General features: G+C 41.6%; 1 protein-coding gene across 8 annotated transcripts in view; it reads left to right on the top strand.

Moving 5' to 3' along the window:
• RGS6 (regulator of G protein signaling 6) overlaps positions 1-20,579 on the top strand; it is a 270,371-nt gene that overhangs the window by 167,279 nt on the left and 82,513 nt on the right. For all 8 annotated transcript variants that reach the window (XM_051620985.1, XM_051620989.1, XM_051620986.1 and 5 more), the window contains one exon: positions 349-448. In XM_051620985.1, coding sequence (XP_051476945.1) covers positions 349-448 — 100 coding nt within the window. The remainder of the gene's footprint in view (positions 1-348; positions 449-20,579) is intronic.

Here is a 20,579-nt window from a genome sequence, read left to right as displayed (position 1 = left end):
GGACTGGACAGGAAGCTTCTTAAGCTGGTTGCACTATAGAGTCTAACCCAACTCCCATGTGGACCAAACACCACCTTTTCTGTCACCTCTGGTCAGCAAAAAAAAGCATAGTTGCAATTGGATTGTCAGTTTCTGACCACTGTCTTCCAAGCTGATCTGTGGTGTCTCATGGTTTCCAGGCTCAGGGTTTGGGAGCTGGTCGCTGTGTCTCCAGGTCTTTGTTTGTGCAGTAAATACACACGGTACATTTGAAGCCTGTCCTACCAGCAGGGTCCACACGCTCACAGTGTATAAACATTACTGCCACCATTTTGCATGAACCACTAAGTCTTCCCTTCCTTTTGACAGATTGAAGACATCGTTACGAGAATGCAGGATGACAAAACAGGTGGAGTTCCCATCCGCACTGTCAAGAGCTTTCTGTCCAAAATCCCCAGCGTCGTCACCGGTAAGGACCTTGGTTAGCAGGGAAGAGGGTGAGATGGTACTCATGGGCTGCCAGCAAACACGCTGCTAACACCACACACAAAAAAAGTAACGAGAGAGAAACATGTGCCCCTTCTCCCCTGCTTATTTTTTCTGCATATCATTGTTAGGGGTTCAGTATCCAACCAAGATTTTTTAATTCTGTTTAAATAAGCAGGCATATTTGTTTGGGGTGAGTTTTAAATGCTACATCGCTTTTACGGCTATTACAGTATAGCCAGGAAGAGTCGTTCCCTATGATAGGAGTAGGAAAAACTCTTGGAGAAAAAACCTGTAACAGTGTTTTCTCACACCCAGATACTCTTACCAGACTTTTTTGACAAGTAGAGGAATGTGAAATACATTTTATGCGTGTCTGCTGTTTTATTAAAGCTATGTGTACAAAAGTGTGGATGGTGCAGGAACTGGGAGTTGGAGGACAAAACCATTCCTACCCGTATTCCCAGACAGAATATGTTCCATTGCAACAAATAACTTTGCCATCAGTAGTTTTTCAGTTTACTCAGGGTCATGTAAATTGTCTGGAGGGTTTGTACTTGTTTTTCTGGTAGCTGCTTTCACTAAGTCTGTAGCAGTATTCACTACAGTGGTGCAAAACTACTGTTTTCCATCTCCTCACCAGTAGACTATTGTCCATTAGGAGGCACCTAACTATTCCTGTGACTTCAAATTTTGATGTTGTTTATCTCTGCAAAGTAAATACTAATTTATCTGTCCTGCAGAGTCTGTTTCCAAATCAGACCAGATATACACGTTGATGAGTCTGTTCAGGGAAGTTTACCCTCCTGTTCTGAAATGGGAAGGACTTCTCTGTGGCTGTGACTCCACTGCAATAAAATTCAGATGATTGCTAAAATTGCAAAACTTACATTGTTGCATATAGGCAGCACAGCAGTAGTTGAAAGGGACCTTTCTTGCTCTTGGGGACTTTATACTATTATAAAATAATGGGAAAATATGTCTTGTCAACAGTGATGCTGTCATTGCAGCTGGTGTCAAGACATTGAAAGAGGGTTCCTTGCAGTGGAGCATATCTGAGCTGAAGCACTTAAAAAATGTCTTTACTGTGAGAGTGACTGGATTGAGCAGGGTTTGAGGTTGTGTTGATTGATTCAGGAGTGTGATTTGATATCCTCCTATCAGAATAATGTCCAACTTAATCTACAGAGATGGAATATACACCTGCAGAGTTCTTCAGGATAGACAGGGAAGATGGGAATTGGAAAGAAGTTTTTATTTAAGGCTCAATCCAGTTAATCCCTTGTTATTGAGCAACAGGCTCTTCTGTCTGAAACTGATTTCTGGGTGGTGACTCAGTGTAACTGACAGTTGCATGATTAGAGTTTTCATGTGGAAAAGAAACCAGAATCTAGAAATGTGAAAATGTGAGAAAGGTGAGATGTGAAATTTTTGTCCACAATATCAAACTGGCTGTCTTAAGATTGATTAAGCTAAAACATTTTCTCATACTCCTGTTAAAATTCATAGCATTGATTAAGCAATTGACCTAGTCATGAAGCCACCACCTGTTCCTCAAAGCAAAAAGGAAATGGGAGACCTCACAATGTCTTTAAACTCATTATACTTACCCTTAGGTACCACCCTGATTGGCAGCTCCTTGGTGCAATGGAAACTTCCCCCTTGCACTCTGCTGTTCCGGAACAGCAGATGCAACTGCATCACCTTGAAATCGCTGTTTTTTTGCAACGCAGGGAATAGTGAAAAGATGAGTAAGAACAAAACCTCCCTCTAAAACTCACAAAATTCTCACATTTGGAGGGAAACAAGCTCAGTACCTTTCCCTTCACGTGGTTTGAAGGCAGCTCTCTTGTGATGCACTGGGCAATGCAGGAAGCCTCTGAGTTTGAAAAGTATGGGAAAATAATGGCTCAGCAGAGAGCCCAAAGGTTTCTCCAGTTCTTATTCCTCCTTTCAGACGCGTAGACCAAATCCAAAAGTAATTTATAGATGGTTTCAGTATTTGTGATAGGTGGGAAAAGAGCTGGAGCACTTGAAGAGACAGGAGCACCTATATTTGAGCAGAAACTGAGGGCACTGGGTTTGTTCAGTCTGGAGAAGGGAAAGCTGAAGGGACTAAGAGCCTATTAACAAGACAGGATCAGACCCTTTCTCAGGAGTGCATGGTGGAAGCACAAAAGACAATGTATGCAAGCTGCAGGATCAGAAATCCGAACTAGATTTAGGAAGAGAGTTGTTTGTGGTCAGAGCAGCTGAACAAGGGCCTGGTAGCCTGGAGTGGCTGTGGAACCAGCATTTTGGAGCTGTTCAGAAACCCCTGAGCACACCTGACCTGAGCAATCTGTCCTAACTCTGCATTTGGCCTTGCTTTGGATGGAGGTTGGACCTCTAGAGAATCCTTCTGACCTGAATTATTCTTGTGATTATCAGATACTCAATTGTAGTGCTTGTCTAATTCCACTCAGTGTCATGAACACAAGAAAAGAGCTTGTATTTTCAAAAACTTTGGGCCCTCTCTTGGGACGAGCTGAATTTCTAGACTCTGGCATTCTCATACTTTTTATTTCTACCTCAAAAATGGAATAGCAACACTGAGATGTTAACTTAACTTAACTCCATTGTAATTGCTTCTCACAGGAGAAATGCAAAAGCTTAAAGAAAAAGAAACATTACAGCAGCACCTTGGTGCTCTAAACAGGCAGCTCTGTTTATAGTGCTGCAAAGTAGGTGTTTGTTTTAAAGTTTGAATACCAAGGAAATCATAGCTCATCTCTGTTTTACTTTCCTCTATCCTGATGCTTAAGTTGTGAATGAGGCATTGTGTAACATGAGGAGAAGGAGCATCAGGGAGTTACTGCTAATGGTCCCCTCTCAAACCTGGGAATCTGAGAAAAAGGCTGAAAAAGCCTTTTTTGAATGTATGATGTTTCTGTGTGGGGATGCTGTGCCAAAGGCACGTTTTATTCTGCATTAGAAGTAGATTTGTGTGTCCTCTTCCCTGGCTTTTGACTCAAAGTAGGTCAGTCAAAGAAAGATACATCACACCATCATCTTCTTGGTTATGTCTTCACTTTTACAGGCAAGCCACAGAGAGTAAGATGAAACCAGTCTGTGTGGCATCTGTGAGTCAGATATGACACTGTCTGTCTGTAAGTTTAGAGTACAACACAAACAATGGACAAATGGAAGGAAAAACTGACTGAGGGCTGTAATCCGTGCCCAGACAGAGACATCAGCCAGTGCACGTGCTGACATTTGCTGCAATAAATGGAGTTTCACATTTCTCGTTTAGTGAGAAAACCGTTTCCTCAATCTTGCTTCTGTAAATCAATCAGCAAGTCTCTCTTTTCCCAGTTGTCAGGCTGTTGTAAGAACATCTCATTATACTAACCAGCAACAAAACTTGCTTTTGAACCTTCTTTTTGATTTCTATACAACTGCATCTTAAAACTAACCTCCTACCAAACAGGTAGGAGGACCAAATACGTATATTGTCTTCTCCCACTGATTCAGATTTAGTTCTTTAAAATATTGCTGAAACAAGTCAGAAGGAAGAAGGTGCTGCAACAGGTGAACTTCCTGGTCCAGAAAGCTTCCATCATACTCTCCAATCTACTGACAACCTCATTCCATATTTCCCCTGGTCCTGTGTACTGCCTGACCGTGGATACCAGCACCTTTGCTACTGCAACCCTTGCATTGTTCTGCTGTCCTCCCAAGAAGTTTTGATACAACTTCTTCCTGACCCGTACCCCACTGACTTCAAGCAGACCTTAACCCATAGCTCCATTTTGAGTGATACCTCCTCCTTCCAGCAGCAGTCCCCCAGCTGGCACCTTGCTTGCATGCTGCTCCTGACCCTTAGCCCAACACTCACTCGTCTGCTTGCTCTGCTCCCAGAGTTGCCCCCACAGCTGTTGGCAGGATTGATGGATGTACTGGTTTGGGTTAAGTGCTGCCCTGCAAGCCTCATGCTCACAGTCCTGCAAATGCATTTCACTCCTGACCTGCCATGTCTGTCTTATTTAAGTCCCAGACCAGTTGGTGTAGAAAGTGCCAGTATTACTGAGATGTGCCAGATGGCCTGTTGTTACTTGAAACTCATGATCTGAACCAAGTTTAAGCTGCCGCGTGTCTCTGTCTGAAGAAGCCAGCCTGTGTCTTGGCACATGCCTACAGAGTTGTCCCAGAAAGCATCAGAATGTCACTTGCTCAAAGAAATGCATTTGGCTGGAGGATGGAAATCCCATAGCATTGGGAAAGAGAGAATTTATTATTTATAGTGTTCCCTGATAGCATAGTTCAAGACAGCCAAGTTCTTCTGGAAGACTTCATAAACCCGCTGTGAAATAAGCTCCTGCAGTGCCACTCTGAGGGTATTTGTTGTCTTTTCCTTTAGAGAAGCTCAAACACATCCCTCATCCAGATGTGGCAGTCAGAGGTACAGTGGAGAAGAGCAGGTTTTGAAAGGTCTCCATTCAGAGAACTGTACAAAGAAAGTGGTTGAATGTGCAGGGAGCAGGACCAGGACTGGCAATGCTGACAACAGCTAGGGCCCAGAGAGCAGGTTGCAAGGCTGAGTGCATTACCACAAAGGTAACTTTCTTAGTGACTTTTTTTTTTTCCATGGGTAGAACTTGCCTTGGTGGCTTAAAGAAACTGCTTTGATTGAGACCAAATAACTCCCTAAGTTGGCTGCACAAGAATTTGGCTTCCCCTGGGCTGTCTGTGCAGCTGCTTGCGTCATCTGACCTTGTAGGATGTTAATGGGAGGATTGAGCCTGGTACAAATTTTCCTGAACATTTGGGTAGCTTGATTCTAGATTTAAATCACCCAGCTGGGACAGCATCCACATCTGAACTTGAACACCTTGGAACAGTTGTCAAAATGAGTGTCTGAATCTGATTTTTTTTTTTTTTTTTCATTTATTTTGCCTTTCCTCTGCAGTTTTGCTTTGAGAAACAGGAGATGTGAAATACAGTATTGACTGTCTTAGGCAAAGTTAGTAGTGGTAGCTAGTCCCAAATCTAAGCCAACTGCAATCTTTTTGCTTAAAAATGACTGAGCCCATTTAGTTAAAACAAGCACAGCAAGAAAAAAACCCCAACATTTCTGCCAAAACTTAAGTTAATACCCAAAATAATTTTGGGTATGTTTACTGCTTTATAAATGATACAAAGAACATGTTCTTGGGTGAAAATTATACATACATATATACTGCTGTATGATTTCTGTATAATTTCTGCATTTACGTACAACAGATACTACACAGTAAATTCAACAATGTTGTGCAATTGCATGGTGGAAACTGGCTTGCTAACACTGATCAAGCATACAAATCCATTTATTTGTCATAAAAAATGAGTTGCTCTGAGGAAGTTGCATTTTAAAAAATTCAAGTCAAGACAGGGCTTCTTCATCACAATTTGTATTTTCATCTTTTATGCATCTCATCTTTAAATTGCACCCATTTGGAAACGTGATCCATCTTTCCCTCAATAAGAAGGTTGTTATACCTTTTAATCTAGTATTTCAAAGCTGATGGGAATCACAGAGCATTAGGCATGTCACCTACTGCCCAAGTAGCACATGCCTTGCAGTTTTCCTGTAGCTCTCTCTTAAGCTCTCTATTCCCATGCCAGAAGACAAATGAACCCAGTTAAAGAGCCAAGGAGTTATGCTCGCTTCATCTATGGCTCCCTCCTCCCTCCCTTTTTTAAAGTACATCCTGCTTCCTACCTTTCAAAAGGTGAGAGGGATAGGGGAAGGAAAGAAGATCAGCTCTCTGAAGCGTAGCAGAGCTTTGCCTGTTGTTAAAAATGCAAGTCAGCGCCTTGTGAAACAGAAGATTAAAGGATTTGATTTCCAGAGGACAGGGGGGATAGAAGATTAATTGAATAGGATATGGTTGTCAAACGAGCAAGCAAACAGAATTAATATTTTTAAAAGTGAATATTCAGTATATCTCTCTGTACATCTGCACATGTATACACTTAAATACACAGGAAGAGCATGCAATGTTTCTTAAGAATAAACCTAACAGCAAGAAGTGTTCTATGCTAGAAATAAACAAGAACAGGCATCTGTGTTTGTATGCAGAGCGAGGACTGCTAATGTCTGTGCATCACTGCCCTCTGCTGCAGCCAAGCAGAGGTTCAGTTCACACAGCTTCACCTTCATCCCAAGCCAAGCTGTTTCTCTTGTGCTCTTCCTGCTCAGGTGTAGTTTCTGGGGCGTGTGTCATGTGTGGCTCATTCCACGGTGGTGGTCCTCCCAAGCTGAACCCAGCCCAAATACTGCCTGACTCCACAGCTACTCTGAACTTAGAGACAAGGGGTGGTTTTCACAGCTGGCTGTTGATGCCACTTCTCTTTGGGACTGCTCGTCTCTGCACAAGTGTGCATCACACGAGTGTGAACCACATGAATTACACATCCCTTAAAAATATGCACACACATTATGTATGAAACCTAAACTATTACATTAAATTAATAATCCCTTTTAAAATTATGAAAATGGGAATTTCACATAGCTGTGTACTTTCATACAACAGCGCTTCAAAGTAGTCCTACCTGGGGTGGATAACACTAGAAGAAAAGCACATCACAGCAGTGGGTGCATTAAAATTTGGTTTAGGCCCTTGTAGAAAGCTTATGAAACACATCCTGAGGCTTTAGCATTCAGTCAGTAAATTGGCCTCTCGAGTGCTGTCTAAAGCCACTGAATACTGTGAGGGAATTTAACTTTTTTACATTAGGATTCTGAAGGTTCTTCCTGGTCCTGTTTGTCCTTGCTGGATCCGTCAAGTCAAGAGATGATAAATCAGAAGCTTAAATAATCGTGTTATGTAAATATTCCTTTGGGCAATAAAAATACAATGAAAAAACATGAAAATCACCAAATGGTCCAGCCTTCTCTCTCTGCAGTGACTCGTCTGCTCTTTGTAGTCACCAGAGATGTTGTCAAAAGGGAGAATAAAACCGAGAAGACCTTCTAGCCATCTGGACAGAAGTTAGAACAACACAAAATCGTAATTTCTCTTATTGAAGAATATGAGCCTAAAAATTACTGGCTGGAAAGCATCAAATGAAAGCTATTAAAACTCTTACTGTTTTGTGTTTGTTTGTTTGTTTGTTTGTTTTCCTCAATAATTGCTTTTAGGCCTTTCAGTAGAAAGCTGGAATAGAGACAGATTTGATGATAAATTACCTGCTGAACTCCAGTGTTTAGATGAATTGGTAGTTCAGCCACAATAACAAAAAATGTTACATATTAAGTGTTCTTGCTGCTGACTGCAGTTTATTCTGAAACGCAGCATTTAGCTGATGGAATATTGTGGCTAATGAATAAAGAATTAAAAAGAAAAGTCAACAATATTTCAATGCCTGTAGAAATTCACAGGAATGAATGATTAATGCTTTTCTGCATTCATCTTGCTATCTTCAAAACCACAGCATTATTATAAAAGTTTGTTTCCGGATCTGAATGACACAGCAAAAGAGCAGAGATTAATTGTAAGTACTGCAAGGCTTTGATTTTTGGATGTAAGTGTTAAGCAGACTGCACTCAAGCTGCAGTACTTCACCTCTCCTGTCTCTGCTTCATAGCAACCTCGGAGTTGCGTGGTGAAGGCTCTACCAACACAGTTTTGTTTTTCACACCTCTTGCTTTGTTTCTGCCCAGCCTCCAGCACTCCTGTGGGCTGCTAAGCATCAAATACACAGCAGAGCAGCTTTGCTCCTGCTGAGTCTGAGAAGCCACATACCCACCAAGGCGTTTGCGGAGATCTGACCCTTAGAGAAACTATTTTTACCTTGAGGTACCACAGAAGCAGTGGTATGTAAGTGCCCAGTGGTAATCAATACATTGACCTGTTGCTTTAATTGGATGCCATTCCAGCCATTAGAAAAATAAACCCTCTAATTATTCAGTGAATACATTGGCCTCATTATTCCATGCATATATTGTGTTCGTTCTTATCTATCATTCTTTGGCTTTTTTTAGTCAAAGTAATTTTCAGGGTATTATTTATTGAGCAGATTCTTCTTTCCTTTTTAATTAAAGAGCTTAAGTTGCAAAATACAACCATTTGTTCTGGAGTTTAAATTTCCTGACTTTAATCAATATGTTGTTCTAATGAAATGCAGAAGTTAAAACAACAGTAACTGTAAATCCAGTCTTATGGATAACTTTATATTCTTTAACTCACACATTAGCTTTGATAAGTGAATGATTTTTCTATGTATGATATTTCTCACTTACAGCATTGAGGTTACTATTCATGGAACTGTTTGGGGTAGGGTGAAAACGGAGGATTGGGTTTGGATTTTTACTTTAAATAGTACAAAGAATGACATAGTCCGCCAGGTTATTTGTACCAGTCATAAATAGTGCACCAGTCAGAAATTGCCATTGCTAAAAGCTCCACCCTGAACAGTTGATGATAAACTTGTTTTATTCTTCCTGTTCCAGTAGAATTACTCAGCTCTTTGTTCTGTTATCTATTTGCAGTACATAGCACCTGAGAATGCCAGAGATTTGGCTTTAGAATCTTCCCTCAGAAGAGACAAGCAGGAAAATGAAAAAGCTTCCAGGCTTTCCATACATATCCATCGTTATAAATAATACACATTTGCATGTTTTCTTAAACTTTTTTTTTTTTTCTGTGTGGATAAATCTCTCAAAATTACATGCTGGTTTCCCATGGATTTGTTTTGAGTGTGGTGTGAATTGATGAGCTTTTGATGTATGATTCACTACCACATGCAGGGAAGAAAATTATATTTTGGTCCTGCAGAGAAATAAAACTAAGGTCTTCATTCAGTTAATTCCTATTTTATGGCCACATGCTTTGCAAGAAGAGTCTCAGGATTCTACCACATTTCAAGGTCACTTGCACAATAAGAGTTTACTCCATGCAGATAGCTCCACATATGGCCATGATTGCAGATTAACTCTTAACTTAGAAATAAGACATGCAAGAAACTTTGAGAAGTTGATTAATATATAAGGCTAATTATACACAACATGAAAAACAAAAACACATAGAGCAATAAGGAAAGTAGGTCTGTAGCAGTAGAAGGTTTTAAATCTAATTATTGTAGTGTTTTGTGTTGTGTTGCATAGGGAATCTTATTCTGTTTTTTTGTACCTATTTTTATTGAGCATAGCATTGTGTCTTTTTTTTTTTTTTCTTGGTTGGGTTTTTTTTACACTTGATTGTTTGCTGGTTGATGCTGTCATTGTCACCTACACCTGAGTGAATAATTTCTGATGGTTTTCTCTCTTGATATTTTAGCTTTGCCCTGAGGTATTAGGTTAATTTCATTCCTATTTCCTTAATAGGTTAGACTGTCTGAAACCCACACTTCATAGCAAATGAGATATTTGCCAAATGTCCAGTATTTTATTGAATGATATCTATGTGGTTTTTTCTTACCAGAGAGTCAGCGACAGGTGAGCTTTCTAAGTGAGCAGTAGTAGCCATGGAAAATAAATAAAGGTTACTGTGTTCTGATAAAAATTCAATCACAAGGCTATTCAAGGCTGTCATTACTGAAACTAGTGAATTGGACAGAGGCATATTAAACAAAGTCTATTTCTTTTATCAAGGAGAAAAAGAGAATCAGAATTATCAGATTTATCGTTCTGAATTGTAGCATTGTTTATTCATCATTTTACATCATTGCTACATGGATATTGTATTACGGATTGTTAATTCTTGTTTTGTTTTGTTTTTAAGTAGGAAAAATTGACTTTAGAGCTCCAAAGAGTGTCAGGTCCTTGACAGAGTAGCTTGCTTGTTTGGAGAGCTATAAAATGTACTTGGAGATGACACATGCCTGCAAGTTGAAAAAACTACAATCTGAAACTGTTAAAAGAAAAACAACCAAAAATGCAAGATAAAAGGCTTCCAAAATGAGCTTGTCAGTATGCTTTTGATTATTGATTTCTGAAACTTGCTTTGCCACAAGTTTGGTGTGTCTGGGCACCGTGTTGTGCCCAGTGGGAGGTCACAGGGATAAGCTGCAGCTTAGACACTGCAGCCATGTGCCCAGCAATAGCTCACACAGGAGCAAAGGCTCACACCACTTCTTGTGTGTCCTTGAACTGTTTAAGTGCAGCGCATATTCCTGGGAGGAGAGGGCTAACTGTGGCTGGGCAGAAGAGGGACAAAAGCCTTTGTCCATTGTGTTGACCTGTTGAGGTTGTGGTGGTCCTTTGGTTCAGCCTGCTCACATACATCATCCTTGCCTCAAATCCCCTTTACAACTGTAGAACTTATAGGCAAGTATCCAATTTTAAAAATGCCTGGCATAAAAGATCTGCTGTAACCTCTTTTAAAAAGTTACTGTCACCCTTATAAAAGTAGTAGTATGGCCAAAAGTTGTTTCTGGTCTCACTTTGACCAGATCACCTTCTGGTATTCAACCTGGTGTTCTCCCCAGAAAGATGCTTAAGTGACTACAGTGAAGTAGCCACTTCACTTTGTTGTGAAGTTTTTAATCAATTGTGTACCTGAAAACATGTATGACTACAAAGTACTTTTTCCCAAGCTTTTAATTCCTCTTGTGCTTCTCCACTGGACCCTTTCCTAAGTGTTTATAAACCTTTATAAACATACACAAGTTTATAAACATACACAAGTTAGAGTTTCTGTTTTTTACACAGTGCGTTAGCATAGCTCAGCACCATCTCTATCAATGATATTCTGCTCATTTGTTCCCTATTCAGCTTTTTGCTCCTGTTGTCAGCAATGGTCCTCGAGCATCAAGTTAAGAAACCCACCTAGTCTACAAACGTCACATCTTGTCTCCCATAAGAGAGCCCATTGGCACATTACAATCTTACTGTGCAGACTGTTCTTCCTCATTAACTTGTATGGACTGTCCCATGGTGACCTTCTTACTCATTCAGATAACTGAAGGTGTCTGTGTGTTCCCCTGATTTTGCCTAAGACAGCTGTGCGGGCATCCATGAGTATATTCCTCTGTATTTGGATACTTCTATTTAAAACCACAAAGGGACGTATTTCTCTGCACTGGTGGAGAATAGTGTAAGGAAAAACGAAAATAATCATAGCCAGACCTTTCTTCTTGCAGAGTGCTGTATTTTAAGAAAGTAATATTTTGTCTGATTATAGTTAGCTTTCATAGAGCCATTCTTAATTAATGTGCTGTATTTCCTTATATTGTTAATCCATTTGGTGGCTTGGGACTCAGCTGCAGACACTTGTTCTGTGTGTGAACATAAGTAAACTCAAGACAGAGCTGTGTTCAGGTTTTGTGATTCCTCCACATTCCCCAGTTTTCTTCCCTCAAGTACTTTCTGGGGATGCAGGGGCCCATTAGACTAGGGTGCCTGAGGCAGAGGGGTTACCATAGCCAGCACCACACAGGAGAGCATCCCCCTCCCTGCTCCTCAGTCCTGGGAGCTGGGTGCTGGCTCAGAGCAGGTCAGCTGGGGACAGACAAAGCCAAGTGAGCTCCCACCTCTATGGGCTGGGGGAAATCACTCTGAAAACCCTGACACTACCCTCAAAGCTCACAGATGAGGCTTTTTGCATCATTATTCTGTAATGCTGCTCTCCCTTGCAATCAGGACAATACAGCTCTTGCAGCCTCTCTACTGTATTCAGTCAGCCTGTTTCTTGAGCCTTATGCAAGTTAGTTTTGAGCATAACTTCTAATTAGGTATCTGGGTCATGTTCAACACTCCCAGTTCAGCACTGACGCTTCTGTGCTCCTACTTAGTTCTAAATTTGCCAGCTGTTTTCTTTAAATAATTCCACCTTCCATTAAAGGATTGTGCGTCTTATGTAATTACACCCACGATAGCATGAGGGCACTTGTAAGGACATGGAGGTAGAAATAGCTTAGTGTTTTCCACCAGTCTTGACATTCTTTAATTGAATCATTAAAATCCGCATTCCCACCTCTGCTGTGACAAGCTTCTCTAGCTCTGCCAACTCCCATTCATAACATCTAGCCTCTATCAGTTTAGGCACAGCTCTAGAAACAGCTGTCTGCTCTGCCACTGAGTCCTCTACTCCTTGCCTGCCAACTGTTTAATCCAGAAATGTCAAGATTAAATTCCCTTTCATAGCCTCTCTTCAGCAGTCAAAGGATTTATTACCAGCTTGGAGAGATTCAGGGATGGGTTGCAAGAATTTTGTTCTAAATAGTCTCAGGCAATGAAGTGTTTTCTGAAACAGAAATTTACATTATGCATCTCAAAATAGTACGAACACTTATTAAAGCAGATTGTGTGAGCACTGTAAAAGTCATGCAGGGTGTAGAGTACCAGACTGAGGAAACAAACTTTGCACATGCAGTATCAGGCTGGAGGTTTGTCAGTCTGCAACTACTGTTGTGAAAGTAGGGTTCACTCTGTTAGGGCCCATGCTGTTGAAAACAAAAATCTTTAAAACAGCTTTCTGGTTTTCTCACCACCCGCTCCTCTTCCCTGGGGTTCCTGGGCTAGTCCATTCATGGAAAAGGGGTTGTCCATTTTAGAGGCAGTTTGTTGACAGTTTTGCATCTGTGTGTTGCAGTAGATGCCTTATGAGAACCTTTTTAAAAATGCTTTTTTTTAAAAAAAAAACAAGAAATCCTCCTCCTTCTACTTTACCCTTCAGTCTTTGTCTGCTCTTTTTGCATTGTGTGTGGTGCCTCCTCCAAGTGTCAGGTTCTGCACAGACTCATCCACAGTGGTTTGCTTTAAGACCACAATAATTTCATTCTGCACTTGGTACCTGTGACCCCAACTGCCTACTGGGGTCCTCTTCCTCCTCCCAAATTCACACTTTCTTCTCTGCCAATTGTGTTTGGAGTAGCCTCTCACAGTCACATCTCACATGGATGATTAACAAAGTGATGCTGTCAGAAAGCCTTTGTGTGTTTCAAATGCTTTTTATTTTCCAGGAATTAAAACCTGCAGTAAAACCCTAACTGAGCAATGAAGGAGCTTTTTTTACAAGGGCATATAGTGATAGGACAGTTTTAAGCTGAAAGAGGGTAGATTTAGAATCACAGAATCTTAGGGGTTGGGAGGGACCTCGAAAGATCATCCAGTCCAACCCCCCTGCCAGAGCAGGATCACCTAGAGCACATCACACAGGAATGTGTCCAGGCGGGTTTTGAATGTCTCCAGCAAAGGAGACTCCACAACTGGGCAGCCTGTTCCAGTGCTCTGTCACTCTCACAGTAAAGAAGTTTTTTCTGATGTTTACGTGGAACCTCCTATGTTCCAGTTTGCACCCATTGCCCCTTGTCCTCTCACTGGACATTGCTGAAAAAAGCCTGGCTTTGTCCTCCCAACACTCGCCCTTAAGGTATTTGTAAACATTGATGAGGTCACCCCTCAGTCTTCTCCAAGCTAAAGAGACCCAGCTCCCTCAGCCTTTCCTCATAAGGGAGATGTTCCACTCCCTTAATCATCTTTGTGGCCCTGCGCTGGACTCTCAAGCAGTTCCCTGTTCTTCTTGAACTGAAGGGCCCAGAACTGGACACAATATTCCAGATGCGGCCTCACCAAGGCAGAATAGAGGGGGAGGAGAACCTCCCTTGACCTACTAACCAGACCCTTTCTAATGCACCCTAGGATGCCCTTGGCCTTCTTGGCTACAGGGGCACACTGCTGGCTCATGGTCATCCTCCTGTCCACCAGGACCCCCAGGTCCCTTTCTCCTACACTGCTCTCCAGCAGGTCAGCCCCCAACCTGTACTGGTACATGGCGTTGTTCTTCCCCAGATGCAAGACTCTACACTTGCCCTTCTTGAATTTCATCAAGTTTCTCCCTGCCCAACTCTCCAGCCTGTCCAGGTCTCACTGAATGGCAGCACAGCCTTCTGGTGTGTCAGCCACTCCTCCCAGTTTAGTGTCATCAGCAAACTTTCTGAGAGAACATTCTGTTCCCTCATCCACGTCGTTGATGAAAACACTCAACAGCACCAATACCAGCCCCTGAGGCAGTCCACTGGTCACCAACCTCCAGCTAGATTTTATCCCATTGACCACAACTCTCTGACTTCTTCCTTTCAACCAGTTCATGATCCAAGGATCAGGTTAGATATTAGGAAGAAATTCTTTCTGAGAGGCTGGTGAGACACTGGGCCAGGTTGCCCAGGGAAGTTATGGCTGCCCCCTCCCTGGAAGTGTTGAAGGCCAGGTTGGATGGAGACATGGCAAGCAGGATCCTGCACAGAAGCAGATTAAAATAGTCCACGTTTCTCAGGAATCAGAGCAGATGTGCTCTAATGTGTGCAGGACATCACATAGGAATAGGAACTTGGGGGGGTATATTAGAAGAGGCTGAAAAGCCAGCATATCTTGATTGTTATGGTCACTTCAAATTACAGTTTTTCACTTCCGGCTACTTCTGGGTAACAGTAATCATTAATGTGGACCTGGAGGTTTGCCTTGTAGAACAGGAGAGGTGTCCTTCAAAGGTGATACTGAGAAAGATGGATTAATTTGCTGCTGCAGCAAGAGGTAAAGCCTGCAGGTGGTTTGCCTCATGTCTGCATGAATCTGTTGAACCACCTGGCTGGCTTTACTAAATTAAAGGAAGGTAGCATCCACTTTTCAGCTGTGTCAGTTGGTAGTGCCTGATCAGCCCAGTTGAGTCTCTGAGTCTGTGCCTCAGTTTGCTAAGGGAGGGAGTCACAGAGTTTATCCTGTCTTGTCCCATTGAATAGCAAACTTAATTTCTGGAGAGGTATTGTTGAATTTTGCTGTCCTGCCTCTAATGAAGACCTATATAGACATGCAGTGGCAGCTGCATTTTATTTTGTCACATAAAGTTAATCTTTTTTTTTTATTCTTGGGCTTTATCGATTAAGCCTTTGGTGTGGAAGTTGGTGATTTCATGGTATGTTATAGGGACAAAGGATAATATACATCCTACTCTCTAGAAATAATTAAAACTGCCATATATGGCTATAGTAGTGATGATAATGTGCAATACCATATTTTGGCTGAGAACTTGCTGAAGGGGCTTTGGAGTCTAAAGGGGCCACACAGTATCTCTGCTCAGGGAATTTGCTGCATGTGCCCTGACCTGAGGTGGGTTTCTGCAGGACAGTTATTAGAGAGACTCTGTGGGATTCCCTGCTGATGTTGGGATACAAGTTTTCTAAAAGGTTAGATTCTAGTGAAGCCAGGCTGCTGTGGATGTCCGTGCATGCAGCTGCCCTTGGAACAATTATGGGGTAGATGGTACCTTTACAAGCTCCCTGTAGGTGTTGGGAGGGACATAAGACATCTCCCTTTCAGTTGTATCCCTTCTATCCTTCTTCTGCCTTTTTCCACATAACCTGCAGCTGCTCAAAGAACTGGTCCCACCTAACAGAAGATTTTTCTGAGGTGAGACTCAAATAGCATGGAACAAGTTAGCAGGTATGGACTGCTGAAGGTAGGCTGCAGGGTAGTGGGAGAATGACAGAGAGCATGTCACCTAATTATTGGCTAAGACTGTGACACATGACTAATATGATGTGATAGTCAAGTAACCATCTCAGTTACCTAATTGTAGATTAAGAAGCTGGCTGAGAAGGTGCTCTTGAAGCTGAAGGTATGGCTAGTGCCATGGAGAACCAACTGCTCTGTGCAGGAGGATGCTCAGCAGCCAGGACATCTCATCCTCAATGTGCAGACATAGATTCATGATTTCCTGAAGGTCAAGCAAGTAATTTTTCTTTCCCTTATCCCAACAGATCCACCTGGACACGCTCAACCTGTTTTGCTGTACCAACCTTGTTTGCCACCTACTATCACCCCAATTTTCTGTTCTCATCTCTGTGCTGTGTTTAAGTCACAGAGATAGTATTAGGCTTTTATGCTTGATGTGGGTCATGTTGAATGGTGCCAAAGTAATTACTGTGGGGGTTTTTTTTAGATTTTGGATTTATAGATATATCTGAAATGTACTTGAAAAAAACATAAACCAAACATCCATTAGGGTCCAAAGTGTGTGGCTTACAGTTAGTCAAATATGTGATCTACAGGGTGCTTCTTCCCTGTAATGTTGCTTTAGTAAATACTTTCATGCAAGAAATGACCCACTTACTCTTAAGGGACAATTTTGATACATATGATTAGCCTTTTTCAAGAAGTCTTTGCAATACTGGAAGACTGATGGGAATTACATAGCTCTTTATTTTACTGTGTATGAACTAAAATATTTACATGTTGTGGATGGGATTTTAAAAATACATACTTATATGTGAGTGTAACAAGAGAAAAAATATGCCAAGGTTTTTCCAGAAATCTAATCTGTTTTACAGAATACTGATTTCTGAATGGTAAAGGGAAAAGAAATAATCTGATTAATTATTGAATTTAGTCGGAGACAACATGCCAGATAAATGAAGCGCTGAATGCTTGGAACCAAGAGTAAACTCCAATATCTATGTGGCTAAGCGAAGCACTTGAAGTGCCTTTGAAAAAGTAAATCTGATGTTAAAAAATGGCTTTCACTACTATGCCAGTATGTGTTATTGACAGGATGTAGGCTCCTGAGGACCTTTCAGTTTTGAAAATGGAACAAAGGAGGCTAAGTCACATTGGCATTTTTGAAACTTGTCTTCAGTGTCATCTTTTAACAATACAGAAAGGCTGTCTGTAGGACACTTGTTTTTTGTGTTGGTACTTTGACTGGTGTTGACATCTTTTATGGTCAAAAGATGTAACGAATCTACTAGGATAAATTTTCAAAAGCATGAATGTTTATGAGGCTGCCATAGCCCAGTAATAATCTGAGGGAAATGTCCATGTTTGTGTATTCAGGGAGGCAAAGGGATGCAAACAACTAGAGCGAAGAAAAGGAGAAGCAAGCAAGGAGGTGCATTGTTTTGCTCACAGAATTACTACTTTAGAATACCAAATTACAGACAGTGCACAAATACCCAATGATTTAGTTTCATGATAGGGAGTGTTCTAAATCAGCATAATTAATATAATTAATCCAAAATAGGTTTAAGATAAAAATATGCATTTAATAGCCAGATGAAAAAACTGAAGAGATCTTAATGGAAAAAAAATCTAGTTGAATCTAAGCGAACTGGGGACCTGTTATCTCCACTCCTGATAGCCACTGGTTATCCTTCCTGCAAAAAAGATAAAAGCCCCTGTTTGTCTTTGTTGCAAGTCTTTTCTTACATTATTTTAATACTAACAGAGGAATTAAGCCAAATCAACAGTGTGGCTGTTTTTGTTAGTGTGTGCATTGGCAGGGGGGTCTTGTGGGTTCCTCCTCCTCAGGGAGGAATTAATTAGTGGTCAGACTGGTCTGTATTTATGGGTAGTTATAGTCTTCCATAATACCAGAATTAAACCTAACCAGCTACTGCCCAGCAGGACAGCTTGAGGTGGTGACAGGTCAAAGCATTCACTGGACTAGCTAAGCAGCTCTAGTGCTAGGATGTGGGTAGAGAGGATCTTGCTTTCAGAGTAGAGGCAGCCAGCTTCCTGACCCCATTTTATAAGCCTCAGAAGTTTAAGACCCGGAAGAGTGATTAGCAGGTGGAGTTGCCTAAGACCTCCCATGGTACCCACCTCTTCATTCTGGCTTTGATGGCAATCCAGCAGTGCAGGCACTCTCTCCTGCAGTCAGGGATTCAGGTGACCAAGAAACTCCTGTGCAAGAGAGTCCCCCAGGTTGGGAACCTCACTTGAACCCCCATGAGTGCTCTGTGGCCCAAAAACCATAAGCTGACCACCCCTGCACTTAGCGCTTCAGATGAACATTACCAACAAATGTCTAGCTCCTAAGGATCTACAAATGTTTGAAAACCACTTTTTTTCCCGCCAGAGGGCAGCCTGCTGTATGCTTTTCTGCTTTCCTGTCACTGCTCTGCTTCCTGAACTTGGTTGCTTATCCTGAATCAGCCATTTTTCTGATATGGTCCTCAAATAAACACATCCTTACAATTTTGTGTTTATGTTTCAAGCAAGGGATAAATCTGTTCTCCATTGGCTTACCTGTCTAGTTTCCCATGGGCTGAAGGAAGAACAGGAGAAGAGATTAACAACCTTAAATATATTGCACTGTTTAAATTGTTTGTGCATTTTTTATCTATTTATGGTCAACCCATTAGGCCACAAATCTGATGGTCTTTTCTGTATTTTTCTGGAGGCTTCTTTGATACCAGTTATGACTGATGTATCTACGTGCTTCTCACTTACTGGGAACTGACTTCCTCAGGGGAGCCTTAGAAGAGCAGCTGTTCCTGTTAAGCCAGGTTTTTGAAGGTCCAGATCCAGATTTAAGGAGAGTTAATGTCACCATATCAAAAGCATCCCTGACCAAAATGCAGTCATTTGTCTAGACCAGTGTTCTGGCATATTTTAGGTGCAATTTGAATAATGGGACATAGAGGAAAGCTGGAGATTGTTATTGTGGCTTGCAATGTTAGATACTGGAAGGGTGTTTTGAATGAAGATGAGATGTCATTGGTGTGAGAGGTGTTTTTTTAAGAAGCAGGTAAATGATTTGTCATGCTGTACTGCACTTTATTGTAAGGGTACCATCTCCACATCTGACATGCTTCTCTGTGTGTTTTCAAATTAAAATACATAGAAGACCGTTGTGACTTTCAGAAACAAGTATCAGCTCTTGCTTTAGTCTCTTTGACTCTCACATGACCACCTCCTGGCAGCAAATTGCTGGTTTAGCCATAAGTGGGTAGCCTTTACTTAAAGTTTCATGCATGGGTAGTCACAGTAATGGAGTGCTCTGTGTGAGCCCGTTGCCTTACACTGGAGGCTTGAAGCTGTGCAGTGTTTTAAGAAGAATGGGTCAAGTAAAGGACATGGTCCTTGGCTGAATGAGCTTAGTATCTTTGGGCCCTACAAAAGGGGCCTGCCCAGTACTAGACTGTACCTAACAAATGCTGAGTAATATCTTGTAACAATAATGTTACTTGATTGGAATCTTGCTTTCAGGTACTCACGGTCTTGCTATAGACTGATCGTGTTTGCACAAGTCAGTCTGTGACTAAGCTGGTGAGAAAATGTCAATATTGTCCTTTCAATTTGTTCTCTCAGGTTGGGAACAATAATCTGCCTTGGAACCTACTGTGGTTTGCACTGGGCATAATGCTAGCAAGATTTGCAAAGCATTGACATGTTTCAATCTGTGAAAGTAAAACCAGAAATGAGAATTTACAGAGGAGGGACTCTGTATGGGAGAATAGGCCTGGTGAAGTCCAGTTGGCAGGAATTAGGATTAACATTCAACAATCTATGAATTTGTATAGTGTTTTATGTTTTTAAATTGCTGGGTAAACATCAATTAATTAATCTTTACAATGCTGCTGAGAGACACCTGAATTATTAGACTTTTTTTCAGCCATATAATTGACCTGCAAGAACATTATATCGTATATAACTGCTTCCAAAGAGTACAGCAACACGCGAGAACCAAAGCTTGGACATTCCTGATGCCAGGTTCCAGTGCACTAGGTGAAGTCCAGATACAATGAGTAGCAGAAAAGGACTGTTATCTTTTACATTTCTGACTCACATTCAGGTAAATGTGGGGACTCTTGTCCACTTCAGTGGGAAGTGTGTTCAAATATTTCAGAGTAGCATTTGGACCACTTATGTGCACTCAATCTGCTGGACTTGTGATATACCACAGCTGTAAATAGTGACCAGCCATGCCTTTTCTCCCTTCACCTTTCCATGCTTGTTCTCAGATACAACCTGATGGTGTGACTTGATGTATTTTACCATGATGTTGTAATTCTGTGTGTTAATTTCCTGGGGCCTTTTCATCTTGCCGCTCTTTTACCCTGTGACTGACTGCAACTCAGATGGCGTCCCGCTCTCTCCCATGTTTCACCTGGGGAGGGGAGAGGATTGTGCTTGCTCCTCTCCACCTAGAGTCTGTGTTTAATGTCATTATCTGCAAAATTAGTTACATCTTCAGATCATGAGCAGTGCTTTCAAATAGGTGCAGATGCCATCTCATTTGGCAGGAGCCTTGCCTCTTGCAGAGTCCTGTAAGCTGGCATGGGGCAGGTCAGGGCCTCTGGAAGGATGCTGGGCTGTGCCCAGAGGAGGGATGGTGACCGTGGGAGTGCCACCCATACCTGGCCAGGCAGGAGCA

Source organism: Apus apus, chromosome 5 (genome assembly GCF_020740795.1).
Source record: "Apus apus isolate bApuApu2 chromosome 5, bApuApu2.pri.cur, whole genome shotgun sequence".
Classification (NCBI taxonomy): Eukaryota; Metazoa; Chordata; class Aves; order Apodiformes; family Apodidae; genus Apus; species Apus apus.
The sequence above is the reverse complement of the archived record's forward strand: the minus strand, read 5'-3'. Positions and strand labels throughout refer to the sequence as shown.